The sequence below is a fragment of the Pleurodeles waltl genome, chromosome 12 (assembly GCF_031143425.1).
Source record: "Pleurodeles waltl isolate 20211129_DDA chromosome 12, aPleWal1.hap1.20221129, whole genome shotgun sequence".
Lineage (NCBI taxonomy): Eukaryota > Metazoa > Chordata > Amphibia > Caudata > Salamandridae > Pleurodeles > Pleurodeles waltl.
This window is the reverse complement of record NC_090451.1, coordinates 663,781,087-663,797,474: the sequence shown is the minus strand read 5'-3', so window position 1 is coordinate 663,797,474 and position 16,388 is coordinate 663,781,087. Positions and strand designations below refer to the sequence as shown.

The following is a 16,388-nucleotide window of genomic DNA, read 5'->3' as shown; positions in this document are numbered from 1 at the left end:
CAAAATGTCTTCCAGTGGACTGTGGTCGGAGAACTGTGATAGCAGCACTTTCTGAGAATTATGAAGCCATTTAGATTAAAACTAGTAAAGCTCAAGAGTAAAACAAGCACTGGAGATGCCACTAGATCTTCCTCTAATGTGCCAATGCGTAGAAACACAGGCAATTCAGAAATGTTGTTTGCATGTGTTGTATCTACAAATCCATATATCTTTGCTAATGCTGGGTAAACAACAACAAAAAGGTTTCCTTTCTGCACAAAATGCAAATAAGTGAATCCACTAAATGTGCCAAACAGTGTGATGAATGAGTGTAGTTTCTGATGCAACAATTAGCAGTGTCTTGCAATATCCTTATAATATAAGGAAGGTCATACTTTATCCCATATGTAGAGTGCTGAGGGAGGTTACTCCTGATTCAGACTCGGAAAGTTCCAAAATGCAATGGGTTTGAAAATACTCTCTTCTTAATTGACCAATACCGATAAAATACGACTATTTATATGTTTGATGATCTGGAAATTAAGCTTTTTATATTGTGAAGAAATCTTAAACATCACTAGACAGGATTAACAATAACGTACTTTGGAAACAATACGATTTTGCTGGGGCAAAAACATCATGTGTCTCCTGTGGCCCCATGGAACAAGTACATGGAAAGCTCTAAAATGTCTTCAAGTGACCAGGAGTCTGAGAACTTTAGTGGCTTTTTGTGCCTCTAAGATGATGGTGTTAAAAAGGGTATTGCAATAAATAGTAATAAATGGAGCCCGAGGACCTGACCTTTCAACATTTAGGCTTCTGGAACTTAAAAAATCCTGGCTATTCAACATTTAGGCTTCTAAAAAGAACTTGAAAGTCCTGACCACTCAACATTTAGGCCTCTCAGAGAACTTTAAAGTCCCACAAATGCCAGGAAATTTACCCCCAAAATCTGATCAAGAGTCAGTGGCTGAATTCATGCCCATCACGTTGTCCCTTTTCTCATCATAGCCTACCATGGTAGAGTTCACGGCCACTCCTTACTGGAGCCCGCACTCTCCCTTTCTAACACTCTGTGGCCATTTTGGGGTTTGAGGGGCCATTGGCCCTTTACCTTTCTTCTGCTCCTGGTGGTGGGCGCAGCTGCCACTGCCCGCAGCCATCCACACTGGTCCCACGCTGGTGTAACAGAGGATGCAACGACACGGCCTACCTGTAAAGAAGAAACCTGGGGTCATTCTCCCAAGCGCCTAAAGAAAGTCCAGTTCAGGAAGTGTGTTTCCCCGGAAAACCTAGTCCCCGGGCTGGTTGCCGAGCAACGCACAACCTCACGCACGTGCTCACTAAGTAACAATTGTGAGAACACAGAAGCATCATAAGGCCTAGCAGCAAGTGATTAGTGCACCAATGAAAGAGTCAGAGGCAGTGACGTAGCAAGGGAGCAATGGATCCTAGCGCAAGCAAGGAAAATGGGTGCAGTGACTGCTGCCTGGGTGATTAAATACAGCAATAACCGAGAGCCAGTGGGTCCCCAAGGTCACTGGCCAAGAGGCTAGTGCAATGGCACATAGACTGCAACACAACTGATGGCTTAAAGAGAATGGGGTTGGAATGGGGTCAGGCGCATAATGGGCAAGCACACAAATTGGAAGGGGGAAATAAAGTTGCAGGGGGTGCAAATAGGATGGTGCATAATGGAGGCGAGGGGCGCAAAAATCATACTTTGTACCCATGAAACAGGCGTGGACCGAGCATCAGAAAAAAAACAACCTAAGAAAGGCAGTAGGCATGGTCTGAGGTGAAAATGCAGGCAGGGTTAGGCATACTGAACCAGGAAGGGTATAATCGAAAGAATTAGGAGGGAGGGATCATACAAAGCAGCCTTTGTCTTAAGTAGAGAGAACCACCGGGTGGGGGGGGTTAACACTTCAAATCAGTGATCCTATACAGCAGGCAGTGAGGTCCCAGTAGGCATAGTCTAGCCCCATACAGCAGGTAAGGCCTAATCCAAAAAGCAGAGAGGGTGACCCAAGAGCCAGCAGAAGGTGACTCCCCAAAACAGAGTTAAAGCCTAGACAGCAAGTACCAGCTAAAGAGAGAGCAAGCGGGTCTCATCCATCACAGCAGACACAGTTTGTTCGAACAGAGTAGGGACAGACTAAGACCAACCAATAAGCAGAGTCTGGTCTCAGGAAAAATGCCTGCTCTGATGCTAGAGAGCAGACAGCGGCTTTGACTATTATGATAATCAATATCTTTGAGGCCTTGAAGGAGGAAGGCTGGCATCTGGTTTTCTTCTTACTGCATTTCCTAATATCTAGTTACTGATGCTGGGGTTGCGGAGCCCTTCTGGCGTCTTGGTGTTGGGTGCCACATATAAATATGTGTACGGATTAATGTTTATAAGTGGTGTTTGTTTAGCGTGAACCTAGCAAAGGACAGTGGAGCACTCTACTGGGTCAAATGCAAAAATGCATCCAATGACTAAATGAAGGGAAGCTGGCTCTGAGAGCAGGAGTGGACTGTTTCTTTGTCGTGATAACGACTCTTTGTGCTCTTTAATGAGGATACCTTTATTGGTCACATTACAATGACGCAGCAAGTGTTGAAATGGATATAGGATGAAAGTAGGAGCCAGCAGACATCTACCAGTGCTAGTGATATTTTGGTAACTTTTCAGAGACATCCCATGAGGCTTGCTGTAGAATGGGGGATGCTCTTCAGGGCAACAGGCAGGTGTCTGTTGGCCGAGAGAAGGTCATCATCTCCATCAAGGTGAGAGGCAACAATGCTTGTATGGCCATTGTAATGTCTTGTGGGAGCATTGGCTTCACCCTCTGAAGAAGAGGTATTTGAGGGCAGGAAGCCTTGGTATTGAGAGAAATGTGTGTATTGAAATTGTCTGCTGACATGGACGTTTAGGGATTTGGTGATGCTAGAAGGTGGTATGGTATTCTAGGTTTCTTTTTAACAGCCTTCCCTGGACCTGTCGTTATTTGCTGGCATTAGCAATGAGCATGAAATCAGTCATGGTCAGAATCTGTCTGTGGCAGGCCATGGACTTAGTGGTTCGAATATTTGCAAGGAAAGGTGATGTCAATATTGTTTTCTGATCCTTAGGCAAAGCTCGGTGTCTTCTGTGTTCTGGTGGATACTGATGTCTGAGTTTGCCAGAAAGAATATCACTAGTTTTATATATACGTTTAAAATAACCGATGAGAGGAGAGAGCTGTGAGGAAATTCACAAACTATATGGATAACATTGACCCAATTGGAACTCTTGTGGACAGTGAAGCTGTACTTCTCAGTTATGATCTGAGCCACTGTGGAACATAGCTTTGAACCACAGTGAATGTGCCAGGATGTTGCATGGGTGTGTTTGTTGAATGTTTTAGAGAAGGTAAGAAGGATAAGGAGATAGGAGTTGCAAATGTCTATGATATGAAGGTAGCCGACCACGTGAATTCAGTCAATACCATGCCGGACGCCCATTCTGGAGCATGCGCACCACTCTGCTCAGCTTCCCAGTCCAACTCCGTTAATAGCCAATACTCAAACTCATGCCATTCCCTAGACGGCATCGTAGTTAGGCTAAGCAGGGATAGACAGGAACAGACAGAAGCTCAAAAAGGCAAGAACCAACACTCTTATTCACATAAGCGACAGGCATAAGGGGGCTGGAAAGAGCAGGATAGACCTTAGTTCCAAGAGCAGGCAGGGGGTGCCACTAGCAGCAGACATAGCCCTGGTTCACGGATCAGACAGGACACAGGGTGGCACTAGAAAGCCTTGAAATTGCAACTATAATGACAACATTCAAAAGGGTAGCATCGGAGCTCAAGCATTTTGACTGCACCTGCCGGAAAGTTGTTGTGTGGGGGTCCACAGGCCCCCTTTTTTCCCTCACTCTAGGTGTGTCTCAGACAGCCCACTGACAGTGCCCTACTTATTTGTGACACAGTCAAGGTCTCCACTACAAGATCCTTGCCTCTCCGCCTGTGTCTATGCTTCTTCATAAGTGCAGAGACAAAGTGTTTTCTCATTTGCATGGAGTGCAGAACGCCTCTTGAGATTGTGCCAGCGCTACACGTGCACTGGCACAATGTGCATTACAGAGGAGCCACACAAACATCACCTGCCCCTCTGTAATACTCCCAGCATGCAAAAGCAGACACACACACTTGTTCTGCCTCCGGGACCTTTTTGGTAATATGGCCACTGGACAGTAGCAGAGTCCAAGTCTAACCAACCATTCCTTGCTTTTTAACTGAAACTAAGGGGCATATTTATACTCTGTTTGCGCCGAATGTGCGTCAACATTTTTGACGCACAATCGGCGCAAACCCTGCCCCATATTTATACTTTTACGTCCGACCCCGCGGGCGTCAAAATGCCACCATGTGCGTCATTTTTTGGAAGGGGTAACCAGCCTTGCGATAATTATATGCAAGGTAGGCGTTCCCTTCCAAAAAATGACTTTAAGGCCTGTGCCCCTTATTTATACTCTGACGTCATTTTGACGCACAGGAGGGGGTGGGCCTTAAAAAACAGCGCACAGCCTGATGTGTGCCGTTTGTTAACGCCTGGGTCAGGGCAGGCGTTAAGGGACCTGTGGGCTTGGAAGGAGCCCAGAGGTGCCCTCCCCTGCCCCCAGGGACACCCCCTGCCACCCTTGCCCACCCCAGGAGGACACCCAAGGATGGAGGGACCCATCCCAGGGAAGTAAAGGTAAGTTCGGGTAAGTATTTTTTTCAGATTTTTTTTTGTGGCATAGGGGGGCCTGATTTGGGCCTCCCTACATGCCACTATGCCCAATGACCATGCCCAGGGGACATAAGTCCCCTGGGCATGGCCATTGGGAAAGGGGGCATGACTCCTGTCTTTGCTAAGACAGGAGTCATGTCAATGGGGGTTGGGCGTCAAAAAAATGGCGCAAATCCGGTTTGAGGCCTGATTTTTGCCTCAGACCTGACGTGCACCATTTTTTGACGCACAACCCCCATTTTCCCATACGCCGGCGCTGCCTGGTGTGAGTCATTTTTTTTGACACACACCAGTCCGCAGCGCCGGCTAACGTCATTCCATTAATAAGGCGCCCGCATGGTGCGTTGGAATGGCGTTAGCCGGTGGTAAAATTTTTGACGCACAACTGCGTTGGCGCAGTTGTGCGTCAAAAAGTATAAATATGGGCCTACGTTTCATTATGGAATTTGTCGTTTCACTTTTTTTCGTGTCAGAAGTGTAGTTGTAAAACTCCCAGTCTGCTCACTACTGTTGGTTAAAGGCTAGGACTTGCCAAAGTGGTTACTTAGGACAGACGGCCACTTGCCACTACTTCGATGAGTGGACAGTAGGTAGGCTACACCCAAGAAAGCGAGGGGTGAACACAGAGTCAGATCAAGGATCAAAGTTAACTAGATTACTTCAATTAAGGACATCGTACACAAAAGTGGAGTGTTAGTTCCAGGAACACGAATGGCTGAGACATTAGGAGTGGGTAAACAATAGAGGCTGATGAGGGTGCTTAGAGGAGTGCAAAGCCCTTAAGTATATATGCTCACGCATGAGTAATTCACCTTGTACAGTTCTTTGCTATGTATTCTAGTACCTCTGCTCCTATTTATCCCATCATTAGTTCTAGTACTCGATTTGAGCCGGTGGTAGCAGGTGGGGCACACCAGAGCTCATTTTTGGAGACAGGGACTTATTTTTCCTCACAGACTTTGATTAAGAGCAAGAGAGAAGGAAAAACATAAATGTTGTAAAGGAAGAGAAAGACAGAAAACAGTAACAAAGCAAAAAGTAATGGATTAAAAAATAACCTGCAAGAGTGAGATAAAGAGAGTGGCTGGTGGCAGAATAAAGAGGTCTGAGGTGGAATAAAGCCTATGCATCCTTGGTATTTAGGCATCCCAACTTTTGACAGCGCCGGCCACGGTTGCTTTATCGAAACTTTGAGCACTGGCACTTGGTCTTTTACAACTTAAGCACTGATTACATCAGAACTAGAACTTCCAATATGAAAAACAAAAAAAATCTGTACTGTGAGCTGCCCACAACATGCACCAGAGAAACGTTGAAAGGTCTGCGAGTTTCTTTAAAGTTATGTGGTTTAGCGCCAACAAAACGAGCACCGCGGCTGCAGTAATGATGTTTGAAGTAGTTGAACTATTTAAATAAAAACACAAGTAGCCGAACTCTGGTACCTCAGCTTTAAAGTTCCAGACATCTATTCGTGAGTTGTTCAACAAGTCAAGGTTTTTTGGTACTTGCAGTCCCGTTTACTGAATTTTAAATCCACAATTACAAGTTCAGAATGCAAAGTAAAAAGTGACTGGGTAAAATAGTCCACAGACTCGAGAGTTCTGTTTCAAACTCACAATATGACATATGTCCTGACCTCAGTGCTACTTAGGCACATACATGTGTCAGGGAGGGTCTGGAAGGCTGAGGGAAAGCAGTGGGGCCAAGGAAGGCAAGCCTTTCTATTTCCAAGGTCGTGGGATGATGAGGATGACCTGAGTGGTCAAACAGAAAGGTTAAGAAGTGACCGGACAGGCCAAACAGCCCTTGACCCCCGAAATTGGACAGTGATCACGTAAGTGATTAGAAAGGGTGAATCAGACCAGTAGAGCAAGCAGACAGAGACCTTAAAAGCAGGAGCGGTTTAACTAAAGAAAGCAGCCAGCTAATTACACCCCACCCTTGGGAGAGGTCAGCAAGAAAATGGAACTTTTAAAGGGGGAATATTTTAATTTGTTTGTTTATTCGAATGGAATGTGCGGGGGGGGGGGTATTTCGTGTGCTGTTGATTGGGCGAGTGGGGTTAAGAAATATGCGACTGTATGAACACTGTTAAACCGAGGAAAACTCTATCGTTATTAGTGTGAATGGCCACGTATTGTAGACCTCACAAAAATAAGTTTGGAGAGCGGACAGACGGTAGTTAAAGCGACGTTATGAACACCATTCCACACAGACAAGGCATAAGTAAGAATATAGAGGGGCAGGGGACCCCCACTCACCTGGAGGGCACAGGTAGGGCCCGCACCCGGAAGTAGTGTCGCCCGCCTGGCTCCGCGCCTTCCTGATTGGCCAGTCTAGCACGTGACCAGCGAGAGCCAATCGGAGCCCGTGCGGATGTAAACACACCGGGGGCGAGGTCTGCTCTCAGTCTGGCCCGGATGCACAGCCTAGGTCACGGAGCGGCTTAGCGGGGGCTGGAAGGCAGCACGCGGGCGAGGTAGCAAAGTGGTCAGGAGGCGACGCTAACAGAGATACAGGCAAACAGGAAGGAGAGCTAGGGAGGACCGGGGCCACGTCCCCCCCCGCCCCCGTCCAGCTAAGTCAGAAAATGAGACGGATTTTGTTGAAAGATCACTTGGTATACTGCGTTTTGTCCATTTCAACAAAATTAAAGGTTTTGCTTTTTAGCACCCTTTAACAAACTTACTCACATATAAGCACTACAGATTTTACAGTCCCAGTCAGAATGATTAAGAGGAGATGCCCTGTAGGCCCAGGTCTTATATTCTTCAGGTCCATGCTCGTGGTGCTCATCCAGTCCAGATTTTTTTTCCTACCACACCGATACCACTAAATTAACAGTTAACCATGACAGCTGGCATGCCTTTAAGTGGGATAGAAATAAAGTTGGGGCTCTCTAAAGAGGACTTACCCTGTGTAATTAGGGGTGTGGCTTAAACATGTAAACTACATTTTTATGATTCGTATATTGTGCCACCTGACCGGTATTTTGGTTCCTCTCTGAGCTGTTTGAGTGCTTCCGGATATATAAGACAACTGACTAGAGTGCACTTAAACCAGCCAGCGCTATTGACTTTGTCGATGGTTGTAAGCTAGGCACCTACTTCACACACATTTGCACAGAATCACAATTGTAATTGGTATACATGACCATTGTCCTGTGCTCTATGCAGAGGGGACAACGATTGGATGACCATTTATCCTGAGCACCTTTTTCACTTACTGGTAGGCACTCTGAGAAACATGCACTGTCTTCAGCCTCAGCTCCGGAGCTTTCAATCGTGACCCGTTATAAACACCTGGAGGCGACTCCGTTCAAACTATGCACTATGCAAGGGTAATATGCTACTCAAGAAATACAGAAACACAACACCCTGGCAATAGGTTACTTAATCTTGCTTCCCTAAGAATGTTAAACATGTAAAATATAAACAGGCATATAATTGTTCACATGCATTACCATAACTTTTTGTAATTAATCTTTCAGAAATCGATGCGTTTTTGCCAGTTTTAGACAAGAAAATAGGTCTTGAAAGGGTCCTATTTTAATGTCCATTCTAATTACTACCAGATTTGAGACCTGGAATGACCCAGACCCTCAAAGCCGTGGGATCAAAAGTACCATGCAACTCACTATTAAGAACTAGATAAAGGCAGAGGAAGTAGGAAGAAAAAGATAAGAAAACAGTAAAAAAGGCAGAATTCAGGGATGAAAAAAGTACTCACAAGACTCAAAGAGACAGGAAGTGTAAGATGATGGAATAAAGAGGCATGCAGTGAAATCAAAACTAGGCATTTAACATTTTGATAGTACCAGCAGCGGACTCCTAAGAAAAACCTTGGACCTTTACATGTATTTTTACAAATTAAGTATTATGCATGCACCTGGGGAACCTGTGTGTAGGAGTAAAAGTGAATCGGTGAGGTAAAGGGAAAGATTGCAGAGCAACAGGGGAGAGAGTCTGACAAAGAACACATGGGTTGAAAAGAGGATATATGCGAAAAGAAGTGGAGACAGACAAGGAGAAAAGCAAGGTGAGACATGGGAAGGACTGATGGGAGGAAGGCTCTCTGTACAGAGGGGAAAGGTGTGCTTTTGTGCACTTTCTGACTTGTATTTTTCCCCCAGCTAACTCCACATTTATGTAATGCCAGTGGAAGTGACAAACTGTCTACTTTTTTGTTCAACTTCAGAGCCAGGCTGTATTGACTGAAGAAGGCCCAAAGAGCATTTCCATTTCTAGCAAGGGTGGTTAATCGTTTGAATCCACGATTGGCCAGGACGAAGACTTGTTCCAGAATTTCTGCTCCAATAACTTTTGCAGAACCTGAATTTCTTACGGAGAAACATCTTTGAAAGATCCGTAGACTAAAATTTCAAATTATCTCAAGTCGACCCAAGTGCAGCCCTCATCGGATAACACTGGACCTAGACAAATGTCTTAAAAGCAGTGTGGTGGATTTAGAAAAGTGCTTGCATTTGTCTTTGCCCCAGAAGTTTAACACATTCCGGTTTTCTTTCTAAATCCAACTTTTAGGTTTAAATATTTTATTGGTTATCCTGCCAAAGAAGGTGCTGCATGGCTGGTGCCTGGCTGTAAGACTAGCTTATGCAAAATGAACAGTTGATGGACGGAATGTAGAACAAATCAAACATTCACCCCCAATCACAGATCTGGGTTTAATCCATCAGTTTTTCTGCTCACCATGCCATTCCAGTTTGGACCTAGCCATATGCAAATCAGTCTTGACCCTGTTCCCCATGGGAACAGTCCAGCCCGAACTGCCAGACCAGGTCCTCCCTAGACCAGAAACGAGCATCCTGGGACCGGTTCCGGGGTATCACCCCTCTTCAGCCAGGCTAGCTTGAATCTGGTGGCATAGCGAGCACGGGACCCACGCCTGGGCATACCCTTCCCTTAGATTAACTTAGCCAACATTGCTGTTCTCAACTCCACCGTTCTCAATCTGAGACCTGGCTCCTATCCACTGACGGCCACAGAAACAGAGGCATCAGATTTCAAGAAATGACATTCATCTCAGAACGTGACTGACTATGCCCCCTACATATCACTTTGCATGTCTTCTACCTTTTTACCTGTTAATAAAGGTCGTATTCTTTTTTTAAGTTAAATCACTGACTGGACATTAAGATAGATGTGAGGGGTTACCAATACTCACTGTACACACTGTTGCTAGTACGATAGGAAACAAAACAGTTTGTCGCAGGACGTTTTAGTAGTGCCAGATGTTTGAGTTGAATTACGCGTGACACTAGCTGTCTGCACCATTTTGTTTTGGTGCAGTGTTCATTGAGGCACACATCATTCAGAAAACCTTTTCATGGAAGTCAATAGAGCAGAAAATAACTGTGTGAACCGAGGAAGTAACAATGGCAAAAACAGCACACTCTTATCACCTATTCCAAGTGGTTCAGTTAGCAGCTCAACCTTCATTCAGTTACCCTAAAAATCTGGCGCACACCTGTCACCCCGGTTGTACAGAGATGACCCCAAGAAGACTCCGAGGCAGTAGAATATTTACAAATCAAGAACCAATTTCACTTCCAAAATGTATTGTCCTCCTGGCAATAAAGGCCCAGCACATGTAGAAGGATTCAACCTGATAAAGGTCTTTATTCATTTAACTTGTCACAGCTTGATTGCCACAGGTTAACACGAACGCGGTCTAAAAATCCATGCTGGCCCTTAGATCAGTAGTGGATCCTCCACCGAGGGACACAATTCCAGCAGTTGTCATATCTTAGTATTATTTACTCCATGTTCAAGGAAGCATTCCAAGTCTCCACTTGGACATATACCCGAGCATCAGTAAGCACTAGAATACGGATGGCAAATATAACATGCACAAAAGGTGCACATGGTATCCTAAATCTCCCAAACACGTGCATCTAGTCACATGTTGTGTAGAGATCCCCCTGCTAGTGGATATCATAAGAAAAGTTAACCCACAGTCCTCGGTTATTATAACCCCTCCGCAGAATGAAAGAGGCAATTGCAAGATTTGTAAAACCATGTCTTACACTAGATGCCAAATGTTGTACAAACTACTGTAACCCTCTGTAGATCAATGGGCAAAACTATAAATCACCATGGAGAATAAATATCCCCAGTCAATCAGAAAGTAGCACTTCACTGATTCAGTATGTCAGTCCTCCTCATTCTTGGCATCTACACTATCTTTCAAATTTTCCTGATTGCCTTTCATGCACCCTCTTCTCCATCATATTTCCAATCTTTTATCTTAAATGCTTCTGAATACTTCAAAGCCCTTCCCCCTGCTCAGTTAATATTTTTTTTAAAGAAATATTCCCTCTGTCCCCTCCCGGAAAATTTCCCTTCTGTACCACTGACTGCTATCACCGCTGTTATTATCAAAATATGGTAAATGTGTAACTGTTTCTATGCCTCTCCGCTTCAATTTAAAGAAATCTGGTGGAAGAAACTACTCTATATAAGAATGAATGAAATGAGATGTTATAGACCAAAGCAGTACTTACAGAGTGACCATCTTGCTATTCCAGATGTGGATCTACTCTCAAAAGCAAATTCAGAAAGAGTCGCCATAGTCAACAAAAACTGCTCTGACCACAGTGATGACCACAGTGAGTAACAGCACACACTTCTCTTGTGATATGCAGAGAGCATGAGTTGTCCTGGGTGTTCAGTTTCTTTGCTATATCCTGTCCTCGATTCCAGTTTCCAAATTATTTAAGTAACATTAACAATTTAAACATTGCAGCCCACTAACATTATAGTTTCTAGTTCTTTAAATTAGTTATTACGTTTGCTTTCTATTATTGTCCCCGTTCTACTCCATGTGAAAGATAAAGTTGACCCCTGATTTGATTCTGAGTGATGCTTTTTTTTGTACACAAATGTCTGCAATAAGTACTCATTGCATAGACCCTAACTGCTTCCATATCCTAGCTATACATTGCCGCTTGTGATGTTCCCTGTCCATTTATCTTTGCCACCTGTCTATCAGGAAAAAATGTAGTTCAAGAAGAGGCTTTATGAAGTGGATTCTGGGGGCGCTTTTACCCTGGGCAGGATTTCCATGCTTGGAGGTCCTTGCTAATCAGAAGGAACTTATTTGTTATGTTTTAAGGTCACGCATACCTTTATAGTTATACTAGGATTGTGAATAGGGCACATAAGTCCTAATCTTCCCTGCCTGTGTGTTTCAATGTATCGTGCACTCCGCTTCATGCTTCTGACATTTTGTGTGCCGATTACTGTCACAGAGACATGAAATATTAAAGATTCCCTGGAATTCAGGAAGGAAGTAAAGACCTGCCTTTTACCAAACACACGCTGACTACTGAATAAAATATGTCGCCTCGAAGGCAAGTATGCCCGTCATCTGACCCAGAATCATTCCCACCCAACCACTGGAACCTAACCACGTTCAAGGATTGTTGGGACAACCATATGCTTATCCGCCTTTTACCCTCCTTCATTGCACTTCGAGCACAAGTGCTGCTGCATGATGTGCAGCGACACAGACATACATTCCACTACTCTTTACACACAACTCTAAAACATTCCCTACATTAGGCGTTTCATAGCACACACTTTCCCAACCAAAGACAGACAAATTAATATAAGTTCTCGATTCTTATCTTAATTTCTCTGTGCTCCACTACACATTTAATCCAAGTGACTATGTCCACATAAGTGCACCACTCTGGCCATTACACACAACACAGCACCAACACGCTTCTCGCATAAGCCACAATGCAAGTCAACATTTTTGGAACGAGGCATTTCCCTTGGTGCATTCTTCTAATAAAGTTCAATTCCTCAGCAGGGTTATGAAATGCCAGATTAATGCAAATAGTGTATTGTCATCACAGGAAGTTATGTGTTGTCACATTTCCATTGTCACCCTTTTTATGAAGGCATGCTTAATACATTCTGCAGACTCCAATTTATTGTAGTTTGTCAACAAGCATGAACTTTAAACAACAGAGCCCGTCATTTTTCTCTGTGACGGTGGGTTGGGAGTCACTGGAAATTCAAATATTTTGAAATTGTTGTATCTCTCAATTATCCTCTTCCAGTTAAGCCTATTTTAAACATTACATCAATGTCTTAGGGTCAGGTTGATGGTGATAATGCTTCCTATCACTTTTATACTTGTCAACCCTATTCTGCTGCTTTGATCCTTTTTTTTTTCTTGCTCACCACTTTATAGTATGGTGTCTCCTGGTTGAAAGGATTTATTTTTTGCAGTTAGTGTCAGCTAATTATTTCCAAACAGTTGTGCCTGGTTGGAATGTGTCTTGTGGTTTAATGTGTGTGGACCGTGGATAGTGGTTTACAGATCTCAGTATTGGTGAAATGCTCCTAGTAATTTCAAGTTCTCTGTGGTGGTGCAGTGTGATTGGCAGTTTCCAGTCTTCTATATTGGTATGGTGTGTGATTGGCGGTTTCCAGTTTTCTATGTTGGTGCAGTTGGATCAGTGCTTCTAGTGTGGTATACCACTGTGGAGTTTGGCAAGTGATTCCCAAGTGCTCTCTTTGGTATTTTACTCTGGCCTGTCATTTGAAGTTCTCTTTATGTTGTGCAAGTGTGTGTCCTTCCGTTTAGCATGCCCTATGTTCTTTACATATTTGTGGAGCATGGGTAAGGCTTTCTAGTTTTCTTTGCAATGGCAGATCCAGCATGTAACATTGAGGGAAATTTGTTTTTGTTGCACCCTTAAACAGCTCCCTCTGAGGGGTCATTATATCTGTGTCCTATCTTCTTTTGAGATTGAAGCAGTAGCTCATTCCATATTTGAGATGAGATATGAAAGAAGCTTCTGCCTCCCCAGCAACTTCTTCTGAATCTCGCAACATTAAGAAACCTGGAAGATGCTGAGCAGAGGGATATCCATGGAATATACCAGATTCAGTTTTTACAAAATAGGCTGAACTTTTTGCCGTAAAGGGATTTGTGTACTAGACATAGTTTAAAACACAACTCTTTTTCTTACAGCTCTTGTGAGATGTGAATTGTGATTTTCAGTTATCTCTATCTTGCGGAATGCAGTAGTGTTTTCCAGAATTCGTTGTGCGCTGCAGCTAGTGATTTTCAGTAAGCTGCACAGTGATGGAGTGTAGCTACTGATTTCTCTCTCTCTGCATGTTGGTACATTATGGCTAGTAATTTCAAAGTCTTCCTGTAATTAGTTTGGGGCTATTGATTTTAAATCGGGTTTCCTGGGTAAATAATGGCCAGCAAAGTTATAGTACGCTGTATGTGCATGAAGTATGTCTGATTATTAGCAGTAATCTCTATAGAAAACAAGCACTGGCAATGGCAACATGCCTGACTTTAATGTGCCATCACATGCAATTATTTTCACAAATGCTGCTTGCTGTGTTGCATACACAAATACTGCTTATACCATTTAATCCATCACTGGGGAAAAAGTAGCAACAAAGGATTGCTTTCTATGTAGAAGACAAGTAAGAAATACAAACTCAAATGTGATAAACAACAGGATGATTGCATGTCCTTTTCTCATGTTAAATAGTCCCTCATGCATTTCAATGGAAACACCTCCCGCACACCACACAGCCAATAGCATGAGGTGAAAGAAATACTCCTCTAGGCGGAGTCAAAGCTGCGCTCTCTATATATTTTAAACAAAGTGTAAAATGGTCTTCCAGACCGAAAACAAATTGACCAGCAAAGGTAAAAAAAAAAAAAAAAAAAGGAAAGGTTGGAAAAGTAAAGGTTGTCTTACGTTGGATGTTGGTCCAGCATGTCTCGGAGCCTTGGGTCCTCCAGGGGGCCCGCTTGCTTGATTGATGCCTACCAGTCGCTGCTCCAGAACCAGATTGGTTCTCTGTAGTAGACTCTTCTGCAGGACGGCGATCTCTCTGTTTGGCTGGAGGCTCATCTGAGGTTCGGTGTGTTGGCAAGGACATGCTGGGGAATGTTCTGCTTCTTGGAAAGAGTGGAGACAAGAGCACAGACAAGCCTGGGTTCTCCAGCAGAGGCAAGACTCCTCTGTAAGGTGGTGAGTACGCCCCAACTGGGGATAGTCGGATGGGCAGCAGTTCTTCCGGGGACAGGTAGCCAAGTTTCTTGCCAAGGAGGCAGACTTCATTGCAGGATAAGGCCTTCAGGTGTTGATTGAAGGGACGGGCCAGCACCACACTAGACTCATCCTCGACGTTCTCTAAGCTGGAACTGGACGAGGACACCGTGAGGTCCTGATTGTGGCTCACGGGTACTTCACCTGCTGAGAAACGGAGGAGCAGGGACGGGAATTGCAGTGTTTGGGGTCTCGGATAGTGGGAGAACAAGGAGCTAACTGGAGCCAGGTTTGAGCATTTGCGGTAGAAAGTAAAGAGAGACGGTCAGCGGTGGAGGCACAAAAAAACATTACCAAACCGGGAGCCAAGTGTGCAAGGAGGGATTAAAAGAGCATGGTGGAATAGATGCAAAAGAGTGATGATCACATTGTAGGAAGAAGATTTGAAATCAAAGATGGAAGAAGCCAGCATAAAAGGAAGGAAGCCAAATTATAAGTAGTCATTTAGGGGAATTGAAAAAAGGAAACAGAGCGGTTGAAGTTTAAAAAAGTGAGGAATTTTTCGAAGGAATGAGGAGCAATTGCCAGAAGAAAAGGAAGAAATGCAATGGGGTAGTTAGGAATTTCAAGGGTAAAATAGTATGTTGCAAATAATTACAATAGAAATTGAACAACAAAACAAGTTGGATTTCGAAGCGAAGTAAGAAAGGATTGTAAGAAGAAGTAAGAAGAAATGCAGGAGAAAGGGCAGGGGATTTAAGATGCAAAAAAAGGACCATCAAAGAGGTTACAAACCATAACATGAGAAGGGGGTTAGCAGGGTTACATTCAGAGGGCACGGAAGTCAAGAAAGAGAGATGGAAGAAATGCGTTAGTTGAAACACCAGATGAAAGTGCACATTTAAATTAACAATGAAAATGAATGAGAACCCTCCCTCCCTCCCGGAATGAGAAACAGAGATACTGTCTCGGGTTTAAATGGGGCGAATATACCAATCTAATGTAATTGACAAATGTGCTTGTTCTTGACTATCTAACTTAACTTTTCACGCCATTTCCAAAGCAGTGGTCAGCTGTGCACCGAACCCATTCCTCAATTTTGAGTTTTTGTCAGTTACAAGCCATTCTCAGGTCCCAGTGACTTGTTCTTTCTTTTATATCTTCTAAAGAAATATTGAGTAAGAAGTGGTCAGTTGTATTCTTAATGGAAGGGGACACAGAGGCCCGTTTGATTTGCTTAAATTTCCCCTAAATGATATCTACTTTTTGGATAATCTGCCCTTTGTATGCTAGTTTTGTCTCAGCTGCTGCTAAATGAAATAATGTGATGTTTTAACAAAATGAATGCGTGTTGGCAACCCACAAATGTTTTTTTTTTTTTTTTTACCAGTTGTTGTACATTATTAAGTAGTTGTACACGGCCTGGCAGTACATTATGTAGCTCTTGCTTTTCACTTTATATGGGTGTTTATTGAGTCCCATACAGGCTCAGTCACCTCTCGCTTAGATGGGAATCCATTTTATGTGATGGCTTCTGGTCTTAGGTATTAAATACCTAAACACTCGTGCCTGAGAATAATCCTATTAA

General features: G+C 43.7%; 1 protein-coding gene and 1 long non-coding RNA gene across 6 annotated transcripts in view; one reads left to right on the top strand and one right to left on the bottom strand.

The window, feature by feature from the left end:
• The window catches only part of RUSC1 (RUN and SH3 domain containing 1), a 90,353-nt gene that overhangs the window by 47,416 nt on the left and 26,549 nt on the right, over window positions 1-16,388 (bottom strand). The window contains exons 3-4 of one of the 3 annotated variants that reach the window (XM_069218453.1): window positions 14,507-15,079; window positions 1,094-1,192 (exon numbers count right to left, since the gene is read on the bottom strand). The exons of 1 other annotated variant lie outside the window; for it this stretch is intronic. In XM_069218453.1, coding sequence (XP_069074554.1) covers window positions 1,094-1,192; window positions 14,507-15,079 — 672 coding nt within the window. The remainder of the gene's footprint in view (window positions 1-1,093; window positions 1,193-14,506; window positions 15,080-16,388) is intronic. One more of the 3 variants, XM_069218454.1, reaches the window with a different exon arrangement.
• Window positions 7,114-16,388, top strand: part of LOC138268619 (uncharacterized) — a 100,641-nt gene continuing 91,366 nt past the window's right edge. Inside the window, exons 1-2 of one of the 3 annotated variants that reach the window (XR_011200036.1) lie at window positions 7,114-8,781; window positions 11,291-11,371. This is a non-coding gene — a long non-coding RNA (uncharacterized lncRNA). The remainder of the gene's footprint in view (window positions 8,782-11,290; window positions 11,372-16,388) is intronic. The other 2 variants (XR_011200034.1, XR_011200035.1) reach the window with 2 other exon arrangements.